Source organism: Schistocerca americana, chromosome 2 (genome assembly GCF_021461395.2).
Source record: "Schistocerca americana isolate TAMUIC-IGC-003095 chromosome 2, iqSchAmer2.1, whole genome shotgun sequence".
In the NCBI taxonomy this organism is placed as follows: domain Eukaryota; kingdom Metazoa; phylum Arthropoda; class Insecta; order Orthoptera; family Acrididae; genus Schistocerca; species Schistocerca americana.
Window position 1 is genome coordinate 309,840,234 of NC_060120.1, and position 25,438 is coordinate 309,865,671.

At 41.6% G+C, this 25,438-nt stretch overlaps 1 protein-coding gene across 1 annotated transcript; it reads left to right on the forward strand.

The window, feature by feature from the left end:
• The first annotated feature begins 516 nt into the window (after nt 1-516).
• LOC124593981 (craniofacial development protein 2-like) lies at nt 517-24,836 on the forward strand. Its single transcript, XM_047132333.1, is given in 4 exon segments — nt 517-805; nt 808-1,179; nt 1,182-1,343; nt 24,400-24,836. Coding segments are annotated over 4 exon segments (1,260 nt in total).
• Nucleotides 24,837-25,438: the final 602 nt, after the last annotated feature.

Genomic DNA, 25,438 nt, shown 5'->3' on the forward strand with positions numbered 1-25,438 from the left:
CTGGACAGTAATATGGAACTTAATCAAAGTTTTTGATGAGGCAGCGGTAGGTGGAGATGAGGATAGTGTTTGTAGTCTGTTCCAAAGCTTCAGCCACAGAGAACTTTTGGGCTTCAACAACAGTTTTTTTGAACAACTCGTGAGGTTTTTGGAGGGAAAACTTAACAAAGAGAGTAAAGACTTAAGCAAGCTAAATAGCGATTTAGATGCTATGGGTGTCAGATAGCTGAGACAAATAGAGAGATCAAACAATGAAATAATTATTTGGATGGTAGAATTGAAACTGCAAAAAGTTAACTAAATCATAGTTTAGAACAATCAAAAACTGAACTGAGTAATGATTTGGTGATAAAATAGATGCCCCTGTTAAGCCGAGCAACACGGTGGAAGGTTGGGTAACCAACCCCAGCGGGGAAACTGAGTCAGTGAGCAGATAGGAGTTGGAGGACAGTGGAAGGCAATGGGAAACCACCACTGAACTATCCAAGAAAACCCCATGGCTTCACTCAGCTCAAAATGTTCCGGAGTTTCAAGTTCCCTGATCGGATCTGCAGGGGAACCAGGTTGAGAGGAGCTTCACGAAGAGTAAGATGGTGCAAAGAGAAGCACTGCATAGGAACGTGGAATGTAAGATCCATGTATCAAGGAAAACTAGACATAGTGAAAAGAGAAATGGAGAAAATTAACATCGACGTATTGGGAATAAGGGAAATGAGGTGGACTGGCATGGGAGAATTTGCTTCGGGTGGCCATATGGTGTATTATTCTGGGCACGATAACAACAGAAGTAATCGAGTAGCCTTCATATTAGTGATAAAGTGAGAAAAGCTGTAATGGGATGCAAATATAAAAATGATAGAATGATGTCCATCAGACTTCAAGGTCAGCCCCTCAACATCACAGTAATTCAAGTTTATGCACCAACAACCAATGCTGAAAAGGAAATTATTGAGCAGTTCTATGGAGATTTACAAAAATTACTGCTGTCAACACCAAAAAAGGATATAGTCTTCATAGTTGCAGATTGGAATGCAAAAGCGGGAAATCAAGCTGTAGACGGTATAACAGGGAAATATGGTCTTGGTACAACAAATGAAGCAGGACAGAGACTCCTAGAATTCTGCCAAGAAAATTCATTGACAATTACTAATACACTGTTTCAACTACCAAAACGACCCCTATGCCAGATGGCCAACACCGGAACCAAATTGATTACATACTTCGTAATCAGAGGTGGAAGAGCACGGTTCAGTCAGGTACAACAAGACCTGGGGCTGACTGTGGATCAGATTATGAGGTCCTGATTGCAAAATTTCGGCTGAAACTTCAGAATGTAGCAAAAAGTATCCCAACTTGCAGATACGACCTTAACTCTATACCCTCTGACTATACTGCAGAGGCGCAAAACAGATTTAATGTATTAGAGCTGGAGGACAAAAGCTCACCAAAGATGTGGACAGAAGTAGCTAATACCGTAAAGGAGGCCGCGGAGAAACACATTCCCAAGAAAAGGAACAGCAAGAAAGCTAGATGGCTATCAGTTGAGGCACTGCAAGTTGCAGAAGAGCGAAGGAAAGCAAAAATCAATGGAGATTCAGCTATGTTTTAATTAAATAAAGATTTTCGGAAATTAGGTAGAAGAGATTAAAATATATTCTTTAATGAACAGTGCAAGGAAGTCGAAGATAGTAACGGAATGAGGAAGACAAGAGATCTTTATAAGAAAATTAGAGAAATTAAAGGAAAATTCCAGGCAAAAATTGGAATGATAAAAGATAGAAACCGGAAAGATCTGAGTGAAGCAGAGGATGTTAAGGAAAGATGGGCAGAACATGTAGAAGACCTATACAAGAAAGAACTGCATAATGACAGGGCTCCTACTGCTGACGTTAATGTTAATTTAGAACTAGAGCCAGATATTTTGGAGAGTGAAATCCAGTGGGCCCTTGAAAATATGGCTGATAACAAAACTAGTGGACATGATGAAATACCAGCAGAATTGTTTAAAGTCACTGGAAAAGATGCAGTGAAAGCGCTGCATTCAATATGTCAAAAAATATGGATCACGCAGCAGTGGCCAGAAGACTGGAAAAGGTCAGTATTCATCCCCATTCCAAATAAGAGAAGTTCTAAAGAATGTTCAGATTGCCAAACAATCGCACTTATCTCACATGCTAGCAAAGTCAGGTTGAAAATCTACAAAATAGACTTTGCCAATATCTAGATCGAGAGCTACCAGAAGATAAGCTGGATTTAGGAAAGGAAGAGGAACTGGAGATCAAATTGCTAACATTCGGTGGATTATGGAAAAAGCAAGTGAATTCCAGAGAGATGTGTACCTCTGCTTTATTGACTATGCCAAAGCCTTTGACTGCGTCGATCACAACAAATTATGGAACGTACTGAAAAACATGGGTGTACCAGATCACCTCATTCATCTGATACGGAGTTTATACCTTGACCAAGAAGCCACAGTGAGAACTATGTATGGAACAACGAAATGGATAAAGACTCAGAAAGGGGTCCCGCAAGGCTGCATACTGTCGCCGTACTTATTCAATCTGTATGCAGAACATGTTCTGAGGAATGCAAAGCTAGATGAAGGAGAAACAGGAATTACAATAGCTGGAATAAATGTAAACAACCTCAGGTACGCGGATGATATGATCCTGTTGGCAGAAAGTGAAGAAGAATTGAGAACACTCTTGCTGAAGGTGAAAGACGAAAGTGAAAAGGCCGGTCTTAGGCTGAATGTGAAGAAAACGAAAATTATGGCAACTACACCTACCAATTTGTGGGATATAGCAGGAAAGACCATAGAGGTAGTGACCACATTCAGTTATCTTGGTTCCCAGATCTCTGCTGATGGTGACTGCAGCCATGAAATCCGGAGACGCCTGTTGCTCGGTAGACAGGTGATGTCAAACCTTGACAAGGTTATAAGATCCAGAGATATAACACTAGCAACAAAGATCTGTATTGTGAGGGCTATGGTCTTTCCAGTTGTGGTGTATGGATGTGAGACCTGGACCATTAGAAAGGCTGAACGGCGAAGAATTGACTCCTTCGAATTGTGGTATTGGAGGAAACTTCTTAGAGTTCCATGGGCTGCAAAGAAAACCAACAGATCAATATTGGACCAAATAAAACCAGATTTCTCCCTGGAAGGTCTAATGTTAAAACAAAAGCTGACCTACTTTGGACACACAATGCTAAGGTATGCCTCGCTGGAGAAAACATTAATGCTGGGGAAGATTGAAGGAACTAGAAGAAGAGGACGTCAGAGGATGAGATGGATCAATGGCGTCACAGAAGCAATGTGTTCCAACCTGGAAGGTCTATGGGAGAAAGTGCAAGACAGGAAAAAGTGCCAGCATGAATTGGTTCATGGGGTCACGAAGAGTCGGAACCGACTAAACGAATAGAGAGAGAGAGACAAACAATAAATTTGTAGAGTTAAAAAATGAGATTTTAAATAACAGCATTCAGGTCACAGATATAAAAGAACATTTTGCCAAATTTAAATTAGTCACTGAGTCAAAGCACAAACAAATCAGTGCTTGGGTTAATTCGGTGGAAACCAAAGTTACTGAGGTCGAATTGAATTTCACAAATACAGTTGGAAAAATCTCAAAAAAGTTTGAAATTCTACGCGATTTAATAAAACAAGGGAGCCATATTTTAAGATTTGAAATCGGTCAGAAAAATCAAAATCTTAAACAAAAACTTATAAATTTGCAATCCAAAATGGATAACCAGATCTCTGTAAGTAGCAGTAAAGTTGTTGAGGAGAAAAAAGTTGTAACTAGCGATGTAGATGCATGCCATAGTAATGTAGGTAGGTCTAATTATTATTCATGTATGGGCTCAATAGGACCACGTGAGCTACACTCCATCAGTGTCGCTTTTGATGGTTGTTCTTCCTTTGTGTCCAAATTTGTTTCATCCTTTCATAATGAAATCTCTTTCTTTCATCAGGCCACGGTGTTCCAGTCCGTTTTCTAACTTCCCTGTGACCAACTTTCCAATCAAATAGCTTTTGTCTTAAAGGTTTTCTATCTGTAATGTCTGCCTGAGTTATACCGGGTACTTTAAACTCCTCCTTAACCACAGCAATTCATTTAATTGGGTCAGTTTTGGCCTTACTTCTGTTTTTGTAGAATTCTACTATTTGTTTTGTCAACCTAATGGGTGCAATTCTTTTAATGTGCCCATAAAATTGAAGTCTTCGTTTTCTCATGTCACCATGTATGTCTGTGTATTCTTCTATTTCCTGATTACTTCTCAGCCTGTAAGTTTTTCCATCACTAATTTTGGGGCCTAAGATTTTCCTAATAATCTTTCCTTCTTTCTTTTGAATTTCTTTAATATCCCTCTTTCTATTTAAAATTAAAGTTTCTGCTCCATAAAGACATTCAGGTTTGATTACAGTGCTGTAATGCCTAAGCTTATTGAATTTAGAAAGTGATTTTTTATTATAAATATTTTGTGTTAACCTGAATGCTGTTGCCATTTTTCGACAGCGATCTTCGTTTGCTGCTTTTTCCAGACTGTTTTCTTGTATGGTTTCCACCAAGTATTTAAACTGCGAAACCCTTTTATATTTCGATTTCAAAAACTTTGGTGCTTGTTTGTTGCATGGCACATATTCCATTTTTTTTAATGATATTTGTAGTCCTACTTTTTCCGCAACTTCTTTAAGAATTTCAGTTTGTTTTCAAGCTGTGGTAATATTCCTAGTTGAAACTGTCAGATCATCTGTAAAGGTGAGGGAATCTACTCTAGTATTATTTGTACCTAATTTGATTGATTGATATATATTTTGACTTGACTTTTGCTCTCCCCGTTCTGTAATTACCTTTTCCAAAACACAATTAAACAATAATGGGGGGAGTCCTTCTCCCTGTGTAACACCAGTCTTTATATCAGATGGTTCAGAAATTTCTCCCATGAACTTAACTTTAGAGCTAGTGTCAGTTAACATTTCCTTAATCAGTGTTAGAGTTTTATTATCTAGCCTATGTTCCTTTAAAATTTGGGAAAGAGATTCACGGTCAACTGAGTCATAGGCCTTTTTAAAATCCACAGATGTACATACAGTATTGTTACCAGAAATCCTTTTATGCCTATGGATTAATTTTAAATTAAGAATTTCTTCTGGACAGGATCTGTTTGCAAATACGCTTCTCAGGTTTGCCGCTGGATCGTATTGTGTAAATCGCACAATATTTCTTCGATGCAACTGCTCGACATCATCAGGTGGTGGTAGCTGCTGCTGTCACTGCTGCAAGGCGCAACTGATGATAATCGCGCAGCATCGTCGGAATTTATCATGACGGGAGCAGGCAATACGCGTGCGCGGGAAGACGCTCGTAGTCGGAGGAAAGCGGCGCTCCTGGTGCCCCCTGCTGGGAGCTGCAGAAAGGCCATCCATGCGTGTGCTATGGGCAATGACTGTGCTGCCGGATGCTCATGCGGTTAAAGTATGAACTAAATCTCAACTACGCGTTGCGTCACTTGAGGAAACAGAAGTTCTTGTGTTTCCGGTTTTTTATTTAATGGCTGCCAGTGCTGGATTCCAGGTGGCACTCAGTTGAAAACCTACATCCCTGTTGATACGATTGTCCGCGTTGCGGATATATATGGCCTCCTTAATAACACAGTCCCAGAAAGATGACGCTGGGGATAAAATTTCCGTTTGTTCGTAAAGCATACGATGTCCCGTGTCCAGGCAATGCTCCACTACCGCTGATTTATCAGGTTGCCCCAGGCGTGTATGACAATGATGTTCGATGCAACATTCTTGCATGGTTCGGCATGTCTGTCCAATATAAGATTTTACACATTGGCATGGGATTTTTTCCACACCACATTTCCTGAGGCCAAGGTCATCTTTGACCGAGAACAATAAATTCCTCAGTTTTGCTGGTGGCCGAAAAACACACTTGACGTCGTGCTTTTTGAGGATTCTTTCTATTCTCAAAGACATGCCGCCAAAATAGGGCAGGAACGCTGTTGCAGTGGGTGCCTCCGTATCTTCATTTACATCCCTGCTTTGAGTTTGCTTGGAACGGAATGCATGGCGTACCTGCCTATCGGAATAGCCATTCTGTTGAAATACCATTCTCAAGTGTTGTAGCTCACCATGTAGACTGTCGGCATCTGAGACTACATGTGCTCTATGCACCAAAGAGCATAGGACACTACCGCGTTGCGCAGGATGATGGCAACTTGTGGCCTGCAAATATAGCTCTGTATGAGTTGATTTGTGATAGATGCTGTGTTCCAGTGTACCATCAGCTCTTCTTCTGACTAAGGTGTCCAGGAATGGTAAGATGCCATCCTTTTCCACCTCCATAGTGAACCGTATATTGGGATGGAGTGAGTTCAGATGTTGGTCTAAAGCCTGCTTGGTATTCACCAATATTAGGTTCTAACTATTCTTGGGCTCAATCAGGTAAACCTTTCGAGAGAATTTTGTATGTGACCAGGAGAAGAGAGATTCCTTGGTAATTACTAACATTGGTTCTGTCCCATTTTTTATGCAATGGATGAATTAGGGCAGTTTTCTAGTCCTCAGGTATTTTCTAAGTTTGCCAGATATATCCTATTAGTTGATAGATCTCTTTTATAGTGTTAGGCCCAGTTGATTTTAGTAGTTCTGCAATTACACCATATTTTCCAGATGATTTACTGTTTTTACATCTCTTAATTTGCTTAATTCTTTTGATTTCTTCAGGTTTTTTAGAGTAGGGGTTGGTGTTAGTAGTTATCTGTGGTTGGAATTTATTCGCTGGTTCTGGAAAGTTCAGTAGTTTTTAAAAATAATTAGCAAGTACCTTATAATTTTCCTGGTTGTTTAAGAGCCAAACTGCCATTTTCATTTTTGAAGCAAAGACTTTGAGGTTGGTACTTGGTTAGTTTTGTTTTGAATGTTTTATAAAAGTTTCTTGAATTGTTCTTTTGGAAGTCTTTTTCGATTTCTAAAAGATGAGCATTTTCGTACTTTCTTTTAGTCTGTCTGATTAAATGTTGGATTATTTTTTTTCAAGTTTGCTTGTTAGAGTTGTGGTTGTTTTAACAGTGTCAAATTTTGGGAAACATTTTTTATTTTGAAGCATTTTTGAGGTTGTTACTTTAATTCACATTACACAATGGTCAGAATCAATATTAGCCCCTTTCCTAACTTGGACATTTAAAATTTCTTTGTAGTCAGGGTATGAAATTGCTGCATGATTGATTTGAAATTCCCCAATCTCTTTACCTGCTTGAGCATTAAGATCCTCATTGAAATTTTAACATGGTTTCAGGGGATTTTCGACATGATGCTTTCTAACGTTACCCAAGCTTCATTAACTTCTTCAGGTTTTTTTACAGTTATCCTCATTGCCTGACATATGAGCATTAATTAAAGTGTATGCTTTATTTGTGCTTTTAAGAGAAATTAGCATTAGTCTATTATTAATGGGTTTTACCTCCGTTATTGAATTTAAAATATTTTTGGAGACTGCAGAAGCAACTTCCAGGTGTGGTGTATTATTAAGTATTCTTTTATCAGTTTTACTTTTAAAAAGCTGATAACTGCCTAAATCCATGGTTTAATGTCCGTCATTCATGTTTCTTGAAGTGCCAAAATTTGAAACTTCAGTTCTTTTAAAGTATCTCCCAGTTTATGAAGTTTACGTGGTGGCAAAAGTGTTTGCATGTTAAGTGTCACTAAAAATGTATTTGTTTTGGCTTTAAGTTGGCCAGAGGACTCTGACTTCCTCTGTTGAATCACACTGCATTTTAACCTGGCTGCCCCAGAATCTGAAAGACCAACTGTGCCAGTAAAACTGGCAGTGGATTGACCACCCAGGGTAATATTGTGACTATCAAAATGCTCCATGATGATTGTACCTGTAATCAAGTGGTCTTGACTAGACTCATTGAGTGTTAAGACTGGAAAGGTTAGTTCCAGAATATACATTTTAGCCACTCCACTGGTGAGCAGACAATGAGCACTTTGCCTTTTGCTACAAGACAGACACAAAGTGGATTTGGTTTTATTTTGCCTTGGCCCGGGACCGCTTATTCTGTATTCACATTTGTCCATCTTATCTGATGGAACGTTTGCTATCTGCCACCTGTGACCCGTCCGATATCCTAGGCGAGGTTGACTTCTGAGACTTAGTTACAAAGTCTTGAAGCAAGAAATGTAGGTAATATTAGCAGAAAACTGGCTGAATTGGAAGAGAATTTTGCTATGAAAAGTTTCACTAGTAATTATAGTGGACTATGGGCAACGTATGTGTCAAAAGCTTTCCTGGAGGTAATACACTTCATTCAGTTGATTTTGTACAGCACTAACATAATAATTTTGTTGATGGTGTTAATGCAATGCTTAAGATAAAGTTTGTAAAAAAGTTTTTGTATGTGGACGCACTTTCATGAGCAAATCAATACACAAACATGGACATGATTTACTGCAATTCTGAAAAAGTTTTTGAATAAATTCTGTCCAGAGACTGAACAAGCTAGGATTGAAAGTGAGTTTTTAAATAATAGATGCATTAAAAAAAAAGATTACCAGGGTAAGTAAATTTGGAATTGGTTATGGACGTGACAATTCTACTGAACAGTTTTTATGGCTTTCAGCACTGGGGGACGGGAGGGGGGGGGGGGCGGTGCTGGAATTAAAATTATAATGGAGGAAATCATGGGAGGAGGGCTGTACAAAATTTTAGAAATGGTTATCAGGAAGGAGAAATCAGAAGAGGATTTCAATGGAATGACAGAGATAGGAATGGGAGTAGAGGGCATGATAGTAGGAATGGATCATGGAAAGGGAATACTAGCCCAATTCATAACAGAAGACAAGAGAATAGGAAAAATGTTCAGAGAAACTGGGGTCATCTCATTGGGAGCCTGTCAGTAAGCAAAATTGGAATAAAAAATTACAGGAAAGAATAATAGGAGAGAAGAAACTCGACATCCTACAGACAACAAAGTAGGAAAGCATACCAGGTGAGCAGAATATATTTTGATAGGGACTTTGTGAGGCAATGAATATTGATGTGTGTGGGGAGATATATATTAAAGTTATTCACAATGAAGAAGTAGAAGTAAACGCAGAAACACTATCGAATCTGCACGGTTAATCAAGTAATGAAGTTTTGGTGGGAGAAGAGATGATTGATAATATCTTTGATGAATACAACATACATAACTTGATGAAGTAAAGTGAACCTCCTGTTTCTCATGTTGAGGCAGGTGAATCTGACAGTCATGTAGCTAAGATGTAAGAAACTATTTCAGGTAGTTGTAATGAGAATAGTGGAGAGGATATTCTAGATCAGTGGTCATCAAACTGCAGCCCTATCAAGATATAAAGATATCAAGATTCAGACTACAAGAAGAATATAATAATTCCAATCCCAAAGAAAGCAGGTGTTGACAGATGTGAAAATTACTGAACTATCAGTTTAATAAGCCACACCTGCAAAATACTAACGCGAATTCTTTACAGACGAATTGAAAAACTAGTAGAATCCGAACTTGGGGAAGATCAGTTTGGATTCCTTAGAAATATTGGAACATGTGAGGCAATACTGACCTTACGACTTATCTTAGAAGAGAGATTAAGGAAAGGCAAACCTACGTTTCTAGCATTTGTAGACTTAGAGAAAGCTTTTGACAATGTTGACTGGAATACCCTCTTTCAAATTCTGAAGGTGGCAGGGGTAAAATACAGGGAGCGAAAGGCTATTTACAATTTGTACAGAAACCAGATGGCAGTTATAAGAGTCGAGGGACATGAAAGGGAAGCAGTGGTTGGGAAGGGAGTGAGACAGGGTTGTAGCCTCTCCCCAATGTTATTCGATCTGTATATTGAGCAAGCAGTAAAGGAAACAAAAGAAAAATTCCGAGTAGGTATTAAATTCCATGGAGAAGAAATAAAAACTTTGAGGTTCGCCAATGACATTGTAATTCTGTCAGAGACAGCAAAGGACTTGGTAGAGCAGTTGAACGGAATGGACAGTGTCTTGAAAGGAGGATGTAAGATGAACATCAACAAAAGCAAAACGAGGATAATGGAATGTAGTCGAATTAAGTCGGGTGATGCTGAGGGAATTAGATTAGGAACTGAGACACTTAAAGTAGTAAAGGAGTTTTGCTATTTGGGGAGCAAAATAACTGATGATGGTCGAAGTAGAGAGGATATAAAATGTAGACTGGCAATGGCAAGGAAAGCGTTTCTGAAGAAGAGAAATTTATTAACATCGAGTATAGATTTAAGTGTCAGGAAGTCGTTTCTGAAAGTATTTGTGTGGAGTGTAGCCATGTATGGAAGTGAAACATGGACGATAAATAGTTTGGACAAGAAGAGAATAGAAGCATTCGAAATGTGGTGCTACAGAAGAGTGCTGAAGATTAGATGGGTAGATCACATAACTAATGAGGAGGTATTGAAGAGAATTGGGGAGAAGAGGAGTTTATGGCACAACTTGACAAGAAGAAGGGACCGGTTGGTAGGACATGTTCTGAGGCATCAAGGGATCACAAATTTAGCATTGGAGGGCAGCGTGGAGGGTAAAAATCGTAGAGAGAGACCAAGAGATGAATACACTAAGCAGATTTAGAAGGATGTAGGTTGCAGTAAGTACCGGGAGATGAAGCAGCTTGCACAGGATAGAGTAGCATGGAGAGCCGCATCAAACCAGTCTTAGGACTGAAGACCACAACAACAACATATATAAAGATACATTTAATTTTACTTGGCATTGGGGAAATAAGCTGTGAGATAAGTACAGTTAGCTGTTTATGTCAGGAGCAAAGGGCAGGTAGCATGGTCACTGCAGCTTTAAAGGATGGGAAAGGGGAGGGGAGTTTTATCATTTGTGTTCCAGTACTACCATGTCATGAGCATTTGCCATTCATACCGATTAGCTGCTATGGTATAAATTTTGACATGGAAGTAACATGGATTCATGAATCCACATTACAGAGATGGTCATCTTCAGTTAGTAAGTTCATTAGTTACATGTTCTACAGATCTTTTGAATGATTCTTCTATCAAAATGGTGTTGAACAAGTCAGTTTATAGCATATGTATACATGATTAATGTAAACATGTATGAACACATTATTTCTGTAGTTCTGATTGTGCAACTACAGTTAAAAACAAGGAATGACGTTAAACTGGAATTAAAACTGGCTTGGCTACCTGCCAGGCATTTTATGTTATTGGGCAAATGATCAAAGGTTTTTGTTACTGCACAGTTAATCCCTTTTTGAGCCACTGAGACCTTTAATAATGGGTAATAAAGGTTATTTTTCCCTCTAGTGCTGTTGGTACAGACATTACTGTTCTTTTCAAAGTGTTATGGATTGTACAGAGCTATTCAAAAAGAAGGAACAGATTTCAAACTACAGAAGTTAGAAACACAATTCCAGCCTTTCTGGAAAGAGAAAAGTTGAGATTTTTATGCATTCAATTCAAGCACCATGTGTTACATGACAAATATCAAAACAATTGTTCACTTCCTGTCACACATGAAGCAGTTGGTCTCTTGTTATTGAATTCACAGCATCAGTAATGCAATGTCATGGATTTTCAAGAGTGTCAGCAATAAAGGGGGATAAAAATGCAGACAAAAGTTACAAGGAGTGAGTCGGAGACCTGGGAGGTCACCAACAATGAAGCTCCATCTTCTACAGCTCCTTCTTCCAATCCAGTGTCCTGGAATGGTGTCATTCAGGTAACATTGGATGACAGAGAATTTCTCGAGGCACGTCTGACGTTACTTGAATGGCATGATTCCATGATGCTGGTTTGGAAGAGGTGGAGCAGAAGATGAACTTCATTGCCAGTGGCCTCCCAGGTTTCCATACCTCACACCTTGTGACTTTTATCTGTGAGGTTATATAAAACTCCCTACACCTGACGCTCTCGAAAGTCTGCGATTTCACATTGTTGATGCTGTGAATGGTGCCCTGCTATGATACGAAATGGCACCCTAGATCATCAGTCATGGTTGTCAGGCTGGGGCCGGTGACATTCAAGTTGATATAATCTATCTGTTAACTCATGAGAGAGTCACTAAGTCCCCACTCTGCCTCCACAGGTGGTTTCACAAAGTTGTACCAGCTGAGCCATGGTGTGTGCTTTAAATCGGTTGTGACACATTGTACAGATACGTCCTGGCAGCACTTACTTTTAGATAAATGCAGTAACATGATATGTTATACAAAAGACAGTTGCCTTCTTCCGAAACAGAACATTACAGGGTAAATTATCCTAACGCAGGAACAGAAGTCAGGCTTCATATTATTCTACTAATATAGAACCATATGCCTGTTCATCTGAATCCATGGTCATTTACTATCTCCTCAAACAATGGATATATTACAAAACAGTTTTGAACAACATACAGTGCAATTATTCTTTAGAATTTAAGGCTTATTCTTACTTTGTGTTTCTACTTAGACATGTACGTTTTCTTTGAAGTGCTACATTGAAATGCAACAATTCTAGCTACATGAGGAGTGTTTAAGAAATAACTAGGAATTTGTAATTTCACTTGTTATGTAGTCTGATTTACACCACTTTTTTGTCATTATGTTAATAAACATGTCTGAAAATACTCTGTACACTGTTAAGCATATTGGATGTTTAGTCTGTTATCAGCTGTTAAAAAGGTTTAGGCCATTTTGGTAGTGACAGAGACTATTTATTTTGTACAAAAATGTTTGAGAGAATTTGTATATATTTTGATATAAGAACAGAATAATGTGCGTAAGAATTTTAGATATGTTAAATATACCTTATGGTGAGCCTTCTGTGAATACAACTAAGGTTTACAAATGGTTTAAGGGTTTTGAAGATGATTGTGGCGGCACTGAAGATTACAGAATGCCCTAGACACCCCAGCACGTCATCTGATGAAGTCGTGGAAGAAAGTGAAAGAAATAGCTAAAAAAGAAGAATGACAAAGCAGTCAAAGAAGAATGACGTTGGCATATCATTTGGCCCATACCATGAAATTGTTTTGGATGTTTGGGTAAATATGATCCGAAATTGTTGAATTTTGAACAAAAACAGTGGCTAATGCAAGTGATTCAGGAGTCAATTGATGAAGCCAACAGCAATTTAGACCTACTGAAATGAGTTGTTATAGGTGATGCAGCATGAGTTGACAGATATTATGCTGAAACTAAGGATCAATCATTCCAGTGACACAATTGTGGATTGCCAGGACAAAAAAAAAAAAAAAAAATTCCACAAGTGCTGTAAAATGTAAAGACTATGCTGACCATGTTCTTCGGCGTGAACATTATAGTGTACCATGAGTTCTTCCCACTAGGTGAAACAAACAATAAGGGGTACTACTTACAAGTTCGATGTAGACTCAGTGAAGCAATTTGAAAAAAAGTCTGTATTAGTGGTGGAGGAATTCGTGGTTTTTCCATCATGATAATGCTTCTGCTCACATTTCGTTCCATGTTCGTGAATTTTTGCCCAAAAACAATATTGCAATGATGCCCTACCCCCCATATTCGCTCCATGGTTTTTGTTCCCGAAGATAAAGAAAACTTTGAAGCGAGTCTTTTACAAGTGTAGATGAAATTAAAAAGGCATTGTTGAAAGGACTACAAGCTGCCCCAAAGATTAGTTCCTGAAGTGTTTCGTGTTTTGGAAAAACCGCTTGCATACCTGTATAGTATGCAATGGCGAATAGTTTCGAAACGAGTAACAATGATGTAGACTAATAAATAAAGCTAGCAGTATATCCAATATTCACCACAATAATTTTGTTGCTTCCACTTACATTGTCCATGATGCCATCAACATCAGGACCCAGACAACATTTTCTGAAAGTAATGTTGTCACCCCAGTTTCATTTATATAAAAGAACTTTCCGCCTTGGTTCTCTTAATTTCTATAGTTATGTCAATAGAGAAAATAATAGATTAGAAAGAAACAATAGATTAGTAAGAGAAACACTGTCTAGCGTGTGTGAAACCCTGAAAACTTGCATGCATGTATTAGCAGTACTATTGTTCAAAACTTTAGGTGTAATATATCAGACGTGCCCAATAAATTACTGATAACTGCAGTACACCAAAATTCATTTTATAAGTGGAGGTCAGTAGCATACACTAAAAGGAAAGGCAGTGGCTCAAGTGTACAAAGAAACAAAAATGAATTTCTGTTAATAAACGATTTGTTACCGGAACAAGTCGCTGTTCCAGGATGCAAAATTGATGTGCTACCTGGAATTAAAATACAACAGCTAAACTTACATTTTAAAAATATGGAATACTCAAAAGAGAATACTGCTGCAAATGAACTTAAGCACAACTATTATGGCGTGCTAATACACGTTCGGGCAAATTCGATAAAAAGTAGCAGTGGAAAAGAAATCACCAATGAGACAAGAAACTTGGTTTGCTCAGCTAGAACTGTCTATGCAGGTTCCCAGCTTGTAATCAGTGGAATAATAAAAAGAAGATCTGTAAGTGATAAATATATTGCCAAAATAAATTGGGTGTTAAAAGAACAGTGTGGTGGGCTTGGAGCAGTGTTCATAGATTCAAATAAATTACTAAAGGAAAACTGCCTAGGAAAGGGTGGTCTGCTTCTAAATAGATTTGGGTCTACATCTACATCTACATCCATACTCCGCAAGCCACCTGATGGTGTGTGGCGGAGGGTACCTTGAGTACCTCTATCGGTTCTCCCTTCTATTCCAGTCTCGTATTGTTTGTGGAAAGAAAGATTGTGGGTATGCCTCTGTGTGGGCTCTAATCTCTCTGATTTTATCCTCATGGTCTCTTCGCGAGATATACATAGGAGGGAGCAATATACTGCTTGACTCCTCGGTGAAGGTATGTTCTCGAGACTTCAACAAAAGTCCGTACTGAGTTACTGAGCGTCTCTCTTGCAGAGTCTTCCACTGGAGTTTATCTATCATCTCCATAATGCTTTCGCGATTGCTAAATGATCCTGTACTGAAGCACGCTGCTCTCCATTGGATCTCCTCTATCTCTTCTATCAATCCTATCTGGTACAGACCCACACCAGTGAGCAGTGGGCGAACAAGTGTACTGTAACCTACTTCCTTTGTTTTCGGACTGCATTTCCTTAGGATTCTTCCAATGAATCTCAGTCTGGCATCTGCTTTACTGACAATTAATATTATATGGTCATTCCATTTTAAATCACTCCTAATGCCTACTTCCAGATAATTTATGGAATTGCTGACCTGCTGTATTGTAGCTAAATGATAAAGGATCTTTCTTTCTATGTATTTGCAGCACATTACATTTGTCTACTTTGAGATTCAATTGCCATTCCCTGCACCGTGCGTCAATTCGTTGCAGATCCTCCATTTCGGTACAATTTTCCATTGTTACAACCTCTCAATATACTACAGCATCAGCCTCAGTGAACTTCCGATGTTATACACAAGGTCATTTATATATATTGTGAATAGCAACGATCCTACGACATTTTCCTGCGGCACACCTGAAATCACTCTTACTTCAGAAGACTTCTCTCCATTGACAATGACATGCTGCATTCTGTTATCTAGGAACTCTTCAATCCAATCACACAATTGTTCTGATAGTCCATATGCTCTTACTTTGTTCATTAAACGACTGTGGGGAACTGTATTGAACGCCTTGTGGAAGTCAAGAAACACAGCATCTACCTGGGAACCCGTGTCTATGGCCCTCTGAGTCTCGTGGACGAATAGCGTGAGCTGGGTTTCAAATGATCATCTTTTTCGAAACCCATGCTGATTCCTACAGAGTAGATTTCTAATCTCCAGAAAAGTCATTATACTCTAACATAATACGTGTTCCAAAATTCTGCAACTGATCAACGTTAGAGGTATAGGTCCATAGTTCGACGTCCCTTCTTGAAAACGGGGATGACCTGTGCCCTTTTCCATTCTTTTGGAACGCTACGTTCTTCTAGAGACCTATGGTACATCGTTGCAAGAAGGGGGTCAAGTTCCTTCACGTACTCTGTGTAAAATCGAACTGGTATCCCATCAGGTCCAGTGGCCTTCCCTCTTTTGAGCGATTTTAATTGTTTTTCTATCCCTCTGTCATCTATTGCTATATCTACCATTTTGTCATCTGTGCGACAATATAGAGAAGAAACTACAGTGCGCAGTCTTCCTATGTGAAACAGCTTTGGAAAAAGACATTTAGTATCCTCTGTTTCAGTACCATTTTGGCCACAGTGTCTGGACATTTTGTTTTCATCCACCTACCACTTTGACATAACACCAAAATTTCTTAGGATTTTCTGCCCAGTCAGTACATAGAACATTACTTTCGAATTCACTGAACGCCTCTCGCATAGCCCTCCTCACACTACATTTTGCTTCATGTAATTTTTGTTTGTCTGCAAGGCTTTTGCTGTGTTTATGTTTGCTGTGAAGTTCCCTTTACTTCTGTAGCAGTTTTCTAACTCGGTTGTTGTACCACGGTGGCTCTTTTCCATCTCTTAAGATCTTGCTTGGCACATACTCATCCAATGCATATTGTACGATGGTTTTGAACTTTGTCCACTGATCCTCAACACTATCTGTACTTGAGACAAAACTTTTGTGTTGAGCTGTCAAGTACTCTTTTTGTCACTTTTGCTAAACAGAAAAATCTTCCTACCTTTTTTAATATTTCTATTCATCGATGCAGTAACTGCTTTTTGATCACTGATTCCTTGTTCTGCGTTAACTGTTTCGAATAGTTCGGGTCTGTTCCTCACCAGAAGGTCTAATATGTTATCGCCACGAGTAGGTTCTCTGTTTAATTGCTCAAGGTAGTTTTCAGATAATGCACTTAAAAAAATTTCACTGTTTTATTTGTCCCTGCCACCCATTATAAATGTTTGAGTCTCCCAGTCTATATCTCGAAAATTAAAATCTCCACCCAGAACTATAACATGGTCGGGAAATCTACTCGAAATATTTTCCAAATTTTCCTTCAGGTGCTCTGCCACAACAGCTGCTGAGCCAGGGGCCTATAGAGACATCCAATTACCATATTTGAGCCTGCTTTAACTGTGACATTCACCCAAATTATTATACATTTCAGATCTCCGTCAATTTCCTTCTACACTATTGCACTTTTTATCGCTATAAACACGCCTCCCCCTTCACTGTCCAGCCTTTCTCTGTGGTATACATTCCAATATGAGTTTAGAATTTCATTACTGTTTACATCTGGTTTAAGCCACCTTTCCGTCCCTAGTACTATGTGGACATTGTGACCGTTTATTAATGAGAGCAGTTCTGGGACCTTTCTATAGACGCTCCTGCAGTTTACTATTACCACAATAATATTGTTATTCCCTGCTGCGTTTTGCCTACTACTACCTTGTCACACCTCAGGAGGCGTCTTGTCGGACCTAGGGAGGGAATTCTCTAACCTAAAAAACCCACATGTGTACTCCACACATAATCCATTACCCTTGTAGCCACTTCCTGCATGTAGTGCACGCCTGACCTATTCAGTGGGACCCTACATAGTGGAGGTCGAGAAATTTGCACCCCAGATCTCTGCAGAATCGTCTGAGCCTCTGGCTTAAGTCTTTCACTCGGCTCCAAACCAGAGGACCGCAATCAGTTCTGGGAACGATGCTACAAATAGTTAGCTCAGATTCCACCATGCGAGCGAGGCTTTCCGCCTTCACCAACTCCGCCAATCACCTGTATGAACTGAGGATGACCTCTGAACCCAGACGGCAGGAGTCATTGGTGCTGGCAAGAGTAACAATTTGCAGTCGGGTGCACCCAGTGCTCTCTATCGCTGCCAGCAGAGCCTCCTCCACATCTCGGATGAGACCCCCCAGCAAGCAGCAAGCAGACAGAGTGAACACAGGCCTTCTTCCCCAACCTTTCCGCTATTTTCCTAAGGGACTCCATCACCCGCCTAACATTGGAGCTCCCAATCACTAGTAAAGCCCTCCCCCCATGTGCCTGCTCGGACCTTGCTGAAGGAGCGGCCACATGTCCATTCACAGGCAGAGCGGGCGATGCCACACGGCCAGCCTCCACATTGACCCTCCGCCTCGTGCGCCGCGAACGCCGCTGAACCCACCACTTCCCTTGGGGAGAGGGTGGCCCAACCGCGCCCGGTACCCGCGAAGATGTCTCGACAGCACGGACAGTGGTTGAAGCATGTAACACCTGGGGTGTACCATGCAACACACCAGACTGCCCACTGCCGCTACACTCCGAGGCAGCAGCCTGAAGACGGCTGACTGCAGCCATCAGCACGTTCAGCTGTTCGCGAACAGTGGCCAGCTCCTCCTGCATCCGTACACAGCAGTCACACATCCTATCCATCCTAAGAAATCAACAATTTACTGTAGAGTGTTAATCAACTTTTAACTAGACTGCTAATTCACTAAAGGCCACTGATAGCTGACAAAACTGTGGTTACTAGACACTTCTTGTTGGAAACAAATGAAAATAAGCACTACCTGTGTCTGGGCTGTATTCAAAACAAACATGAATCTATGGAACACTATTACTAGTACTCGAAAATTAAAGCTTCCTAAAAGCAAAAACACACGGAAAAAGAAGTGACAAGTAAGAAAAACACAGTTAATTCTTAAATTTACGTAGCAGACGGCAGTTACCACATCACTAACATTAAGTAGGAGGTGTACAGATCTTTGTAAAATAATAGAAAACAAGGGAAACCAAAAGGCTTGATAGGGGTGAAAAATTGGATGTACCAGCTAAAAAGTCCAAAAATAAGTATCACCCAAAAAACGAGGAAGAGTGAAACAGAGATCAAAATTTGTTTTTTTAAACACCCAAGGATTGAAGGACAAGGAATTGGTATTGGTTGGTTGGTTGGTTTTATGGAAGGAGACCAGACAGCGTGGTCATCGGTCTCATCAGATTAGGGAAGGATAGGGAAGGAAGTCGGCCGTGCCCTTTGAGAGGAACCATCCCGGCATTTGCCTGGAGTGATTTAGGGAAATCACGGAAAACCTAAATCAGGATGGCCGGACGCGGGATTGAACCGTCGTCCTCCCGAATGCGAGTCCAGTGTGGAATTGGTATTGAATGGCCTTTTATCAGAGAATAAATGTGACTTATTGTGTTTCAGTGAATATTGGGCCACTGACGATGAACTTCCAGTTTTTAAGTTAGAAAATAATAGTTTTAATAAACTGTTACTGCAGAAGAGTTCACAAGAGAATTGGTGTAGCAATCCATGTTGGCAGATCAATCAGATGGTAACTTAGAACTAGATTATTTGTGCAAAGAACTGAATTTTGAAGCTACTGGTATAGTTATTAGCAGTAAGAAGCTGATAATAGTATCACTGTACAGATTACCCAGTGGTATTATTAGTGCATTCGTAGAGAAATTTGACATCCTTCTATGTGCGCTCACTGAGAACAGATTTACCAACCATGACATTATACTAGATGGTGATCTTAATTGTGATTTGGACATGTCAAGTGATAAGCACAGTGTTAGTAGTTTGAAGAACCTATTATGACAGTTCAATCACAGTGTCTTAATTCTAAACCCACCAGGGAGTTAGCATGCTTAGACAATATACACTCCTGGAAATTGAAATAAGAACACCGTGAATTCATTGTCCCAGGAAGGGGAAACTTTATTGACACATTCCTGGGGTCAGATACATCACATGATCACACTGACAGAACCACAGGCACATAGACACAGGCAACAGAGCATGCACAATGTCGGCACTAGTACAGTGTATATCCACCTTTCGCAGCAATGCAGGCTGCTATTCTCCCATGGAGACGATCGTAGAGATGCTGGATGTAGTCCTGTGGAACGGCTTGCCATGCCATTTCCACCTGGCGCCTCAGTTGGACCAGCGTTCGTGCTGGACGTGCAGACCGCGTGAGACGACGCTTCATCCAGTCCCAAACATGCTCAATGGGGGACAGATCCGGAGATCTTGCTGGCCAGGGTAGTTGACTTACACCTTCTAGAGCACGTTGGGTGACACGGGATGCATGCGGACGTGCATTGTCCTGTTGGAACAGCAAGTTCCCTTGCCGGTCTAGGAATGGTAGAACGATGGGTTCGATGACGGTTTGGATGTACCGTGCACTATTCAGTGTCCCCTCGACGATCACCAGTGGTGTACGGCCAGTGTAGGAGATCGCTCCCCACACCATGATGCCGGGTGTTGGCCCTGTGTGCCTCGGTCGTATGCAGTCCTGATTGTGGCGCTCACCTGCACGGCGCCAAACACGCATACGACCATCATTGGCACCAAGGCAGAAGCGACTCTCATCGCTGAAGACGACACGTCTCCATTTGTCCCTCCATTCACGCCTGTCGCGACACCACTGGAGGCGGGCTGCACGATGTTGGGGCGTGAGCGGAAGACGGCCTAACGGTGTGTGGGACCGTAGCCCAGCTTCATGGAAACGGTTGCGAATGGTCCTCGCCGATACCCCAGGAGCCACAGTGTCCCTAATTTGCTGGGAAGTGGCGGTGCGGTCCCCTACGGCACAGCGTAGGATCCTACGGTCTTGGCGTGCATCCGTGCGTCGCTGCGGTCCGGTCCCAGGTCGACGGGCACGTGCACCTTCCGCCGACCACTGGCGACAACATCGATGTACTGTGGAGACCTCACGCCCCATGTGTTGAGCAATTCGGCGGTACGTCCACCCGGCCTCCCGCATGCCCACTATACGCCCTCGCTCAAAGTCCGTCAACTGCACATACGGTTCACGTCCACGCTGTCGCGGCATGCTACCAGTGTTAAAGACTGCGATGGAGCTCCGTATGCCACGGCAAACTGGCTGACACTGACGGCGGCGGTGCACAAATGCTGTGCAGCTAGCGCCATTCGACGGCCAACACCGCGGTTCTTGGTGTGTCCGCTGTGCCGTGCGTGTGATCATTGCTTGTACAGCCCTCTCGCAGTGTCCGGAGCAAGTATGGTGGGTCTGACACACCGGTGTCAATGTGTTCTTTTTTCCATTTCCAGGAGTGTATTTGTTAATTTTAAATGTGCCCAAGATCAATGTGATGTAACAATGTTTCCCGTCTCTGACCACAAATCTGTGTTCTTAATATTTACTAATAGGATTGGCTCAGTCAATCTCAGTGGTGCTGTGACCAACTAAAAAATGATGATCACTTAGACCAATGAGCAATAGAAAAATCGATAAGTTCAGGAAATCGCTTGCAGATAGACATTGGTTCTGCCAGATAATCACTGTCTATCAAATAATGAGACAGCTAAGATAATTTTTGAATGTTTTTTAACTCATTTCTGCAAATATTTAATGACAGTATCTTCATTAGAAGATGTAAAGTAACAGACAGAGGTTGTAAAAAGAAGGTGTCAAAAAAGTGAAATTCTTGGTAAACTAAAACACTGTCCAATCATCATGTAATGATGCTGTTAGACATATACAATAATACTACGTCCAAAAATGCAAAATCTTTGTATGTAATATGGAGAAATGATTATAAAAAACAGTTATTGAAGCAAAAAAGTCACACAATGCCCAATGCATTTAGAGTTCTGACAGTAAATGCAGAGCTGCTTGGAATCTCATAAACAGTGTTGCCAAACAATTACGTAAGGTCAAAATCTATATCTCTCCACAAGAGCTTGTTGGTTGTTTTATTGAATCTGTGGAGGTAGTAAGCAATAGCATCAGTAAACTCACTGCAAGTCCATCAGAACTCTTAGAAAAAAAATTATTATGGAACACCCTACAATAATATCCTAACTTTCTCTGAAGTTACGGCTAGTATTGTTTTTAAAATAATAATGAACTTCAAGTCATCAAATTGCAGTGATATTTATGACATGACTTGCAAGTTGCTAAAGAAAATCATTAGCTCTGTTGTTTATCCATTGCCTTGTGGAGACATAAGCTCTATGTACTTCCGTCCGCAAGAATATCACCGAAAAAACACTATCTCTGGACCTTGGGCAGTGTGTTCTGAGACACCAGGTGTTTAAGTTGTATCTGTCCATATAATGTGTATAAATGAATATTGTGTATGCGAATTGGTAACATTGACAGCCATTACACACCATGAACATCATGTTTGTAACCCAAATCCTACATTGGTGACCCCGAGATTTTTGGAGAACTGCACCGTGACATTTTCATATGACACGTTGCTCCACCTCCACTTGACATGAGAATCCAACACCTTGCCGACTTGGATCCTACACACACCTACAGTCAGCCAGCTACAGTCAACGGTAGCAAGTGTCACAAAGGTTTATCTAATGACTTTTCACTGCTACAAAACGAAAACTGCAATTCTCCTGTGTTTAATACCTGTACAATAATGTCACATCAGTGTACACATAAGAACTACGATATTGAAATTCAATAGACCACAATGCCTTTAACAAACCCTGAAAATAGTGCTACGAGTGCTTATGCGGACACTAACCTCATCAGCCTACATAACAAAGAGACGACAACAATAGGTGGTAACGAACAATGGCGCTACCCTGCTGCCCCTGCCATTCTCGAGTGCAATATTCAAATTGATATACAGGGCTATTACAAATGATTGAAGCGATTTCATAAATTCGCTGTAGCTCCATTCATTGACATATGGTCACGACACACTACAGATACATAGAAAAACTCATAAACTTTTGTTTGGCTGAAGCCGCACTTCAGGTTTCTGCCGCCAGAGCGCTAGAGAGCGCAGTGAGACAAAATGGCGACAGGAGCCGAGAAAGCGTATGTCGTGCTTGAAATGCACGCACATCAGTCAGTCATAACAGTGCAACGACACTTCAGGACGAAGTTCAGCAAAGATCCACCAACTGCTAACTCCATTCGGCGATGGTATGTGCAGTTTAAATCTTTTGGATGCCTCTGTAAGGAGAAATCAACGGGTCGGCCTGCAGTGAGCGAAGAAACGGTTGAACGCGTGCGGGCAAGTTTCACGCGTAGCCCGCGGAAGTCAACGAATAAAGCAAGCAGGGAGCTAAACGTACCACAGGATGGTGCTCCACCGCACTTCCATCATGATGTTCGGCATTTCTTAAACAGGAGATTGGAAAACCGATGGATCAGTCGTGCTGGAGATCATGATCAGAAATTGATGTCATGGCCTCCACGCTCTCCCGACTTAACCCCATGCGATTTCTTTCTGTGGGGTTATGTGAAAGATTCAGTGTTTAAACGTCCTCTACCAAGAAACGTGCCAGAACTGCGAGCTCGCATCAATGATGCTTTCGAACTCATTGATGGGGACATGCTGTGCCGAGTGTGGGAGGAACTTGATTATCGGCTTGATGTCTGCCGAATCACTAAAGGGGCACATATCGAACATTTGTGAGTGCCTAAAAAACTTTTTGAGTTTTTGTATGTGTGTGCAAAGCATTGTGAAAATATCTCAAATAATAAAGTTATTGTAGAGCTGTGAAATCGCTTCAATCATTTGTAATAACCCTGTATATTCAGCTAGTACTAATGCTACTCGCAAGCCTCCCTATCAAACGAGTGACTCCGCCATTATTGAGATATCAGGCATTTGACAGGCTAATTATGGGCGCCAACCACAGTGACATAACAAATGCCGAACAGTCAGTGACAACAAACATGCAGGTCAGTGTATTTGGTGATCTCAGGGACAGATAGTACCTGTTAACAGTGATTTTGAATAGAATTGTGTATTTCCACAAACTGCTTGCACTCTCACATGTCATGTGAGTGACGTCAAGGCAGCCAAGCAGTGTACCATGGTGCACCTTGGGAGTGACGTCACAGCCCCACCAGCAGCCACACCACTCCCCACAACCCAGCTCGCACTGGGATATGCTAATGCCTGCCGCGTGCTCATACGGACACATGACACGACCATTTTACCATTACCACACATGAACAGCTACCAGGATAACACAACAGATGTATGAACAGCACTAAGGCCACAAGATGGATATCAGAATTATAGCCTGACTGCCACACCACCCGCACTGTCAACAAGTTCGAGCCAGACATCACCGCCATGCTTACAGTGAACCCCATACCACATGGGCTAACGATGATTACAAGGGGGGCGATGCCGTTAACACGGACTTACTTGCAACACCACCCATGCCATGTGCTAAATTTCGTTACACCACCACAGCAACCGCGATGGCTGTGACGCGACTAACGCAACAGTGTGCACGGTGGACACACGGACAAACATCGCCTGACAAATGTGATGTCCAACAAAACTATATTTCTCCACAGTCCGCCAATGCACCTCTATATGTGACACCGGGGACAGCATGGAGAAATCAGCCACACCGTGACACTCACCACTCCACGGGTGTGACGTCACCACCTGGCTGGCCGCGCCGCACACTGGACCACAGCTCCAACTTGAATGTCACACTACACCATGACGACAGGTACAACAATGGCCATACCTCATCAGGTCACCACAGTCGCTCTGAGCAACACCATGCAACTACTGCACAGCAATAACTCGGTGGGACCAACACAAAACAACAACTACGGGAACCACCCACTGTCCATCAAACTACACCTGCTGCCCATTCACACAGACTCACCAGAAGTGTGGTCTGCTTTATGCGAATGTATGATGAGGCCAGGAGAGACAGGACAGCCAGAGACAGCTTGTATACTTTGCAACCATCTCCGTGAACAAGCGGATCTTGTCAGCGATCTGCTGCTGAGTACTCCAAACACGCACAAGTATGAGATGGCGAAGTCACTAATATTGCAACGAATATCACACAAGTTGGAGCAACTACTGCACCATACCATAAACGAGATGATGCTGGCGACAATACACCATCGGTGTTATGGTGCAAACAGCACCTGAAAATTGATAACAACCTACTACCAGACCGGGACATATGGTCATTATGGTTACTCAAGCTCCTAGAGCAAATACAGACATTTCTAGTACAAGCGGACACACTATTGGAAACGCACCTACAACTGGCCGATAGGATGCTGGCGTCCACTCGCCACCGGACACTAATCAGTAATAGGACAGTTATCTATGACCGCCATGCTAGTGACGGATACACTGCACAACAGAAAAGGATGGCAGCAGCGGCAGACACAGTGCAAAACACTGCATGCAGACCCCAGGCAACCTCCTCCTCCTCCTCCTCCTCCTCCTCCCCCCCCCCTGCAACTGGAGCCTACTGCCTTGCAGGCTGCAACTGCTACAGTGCTGCAACAGTTACGGCACACGGACCCAGCTCCTGCAGGAAATAAACAAACAAGGGAGACGGTCGACGCCTGGGCCGCCAAAACAGCCCAGCCCAGCCAAAACAAAATGACAAGCAGCTACTGCTGGTTTAATGTGCGATTTGGCACCAACGCACACCGCTGCCGACAAACATGCAGGTACCCAAACTACACCAGTGGACTAGCCTAGGTGCTGCGCACCAGCCCAACTCCCTACAGCAAGCT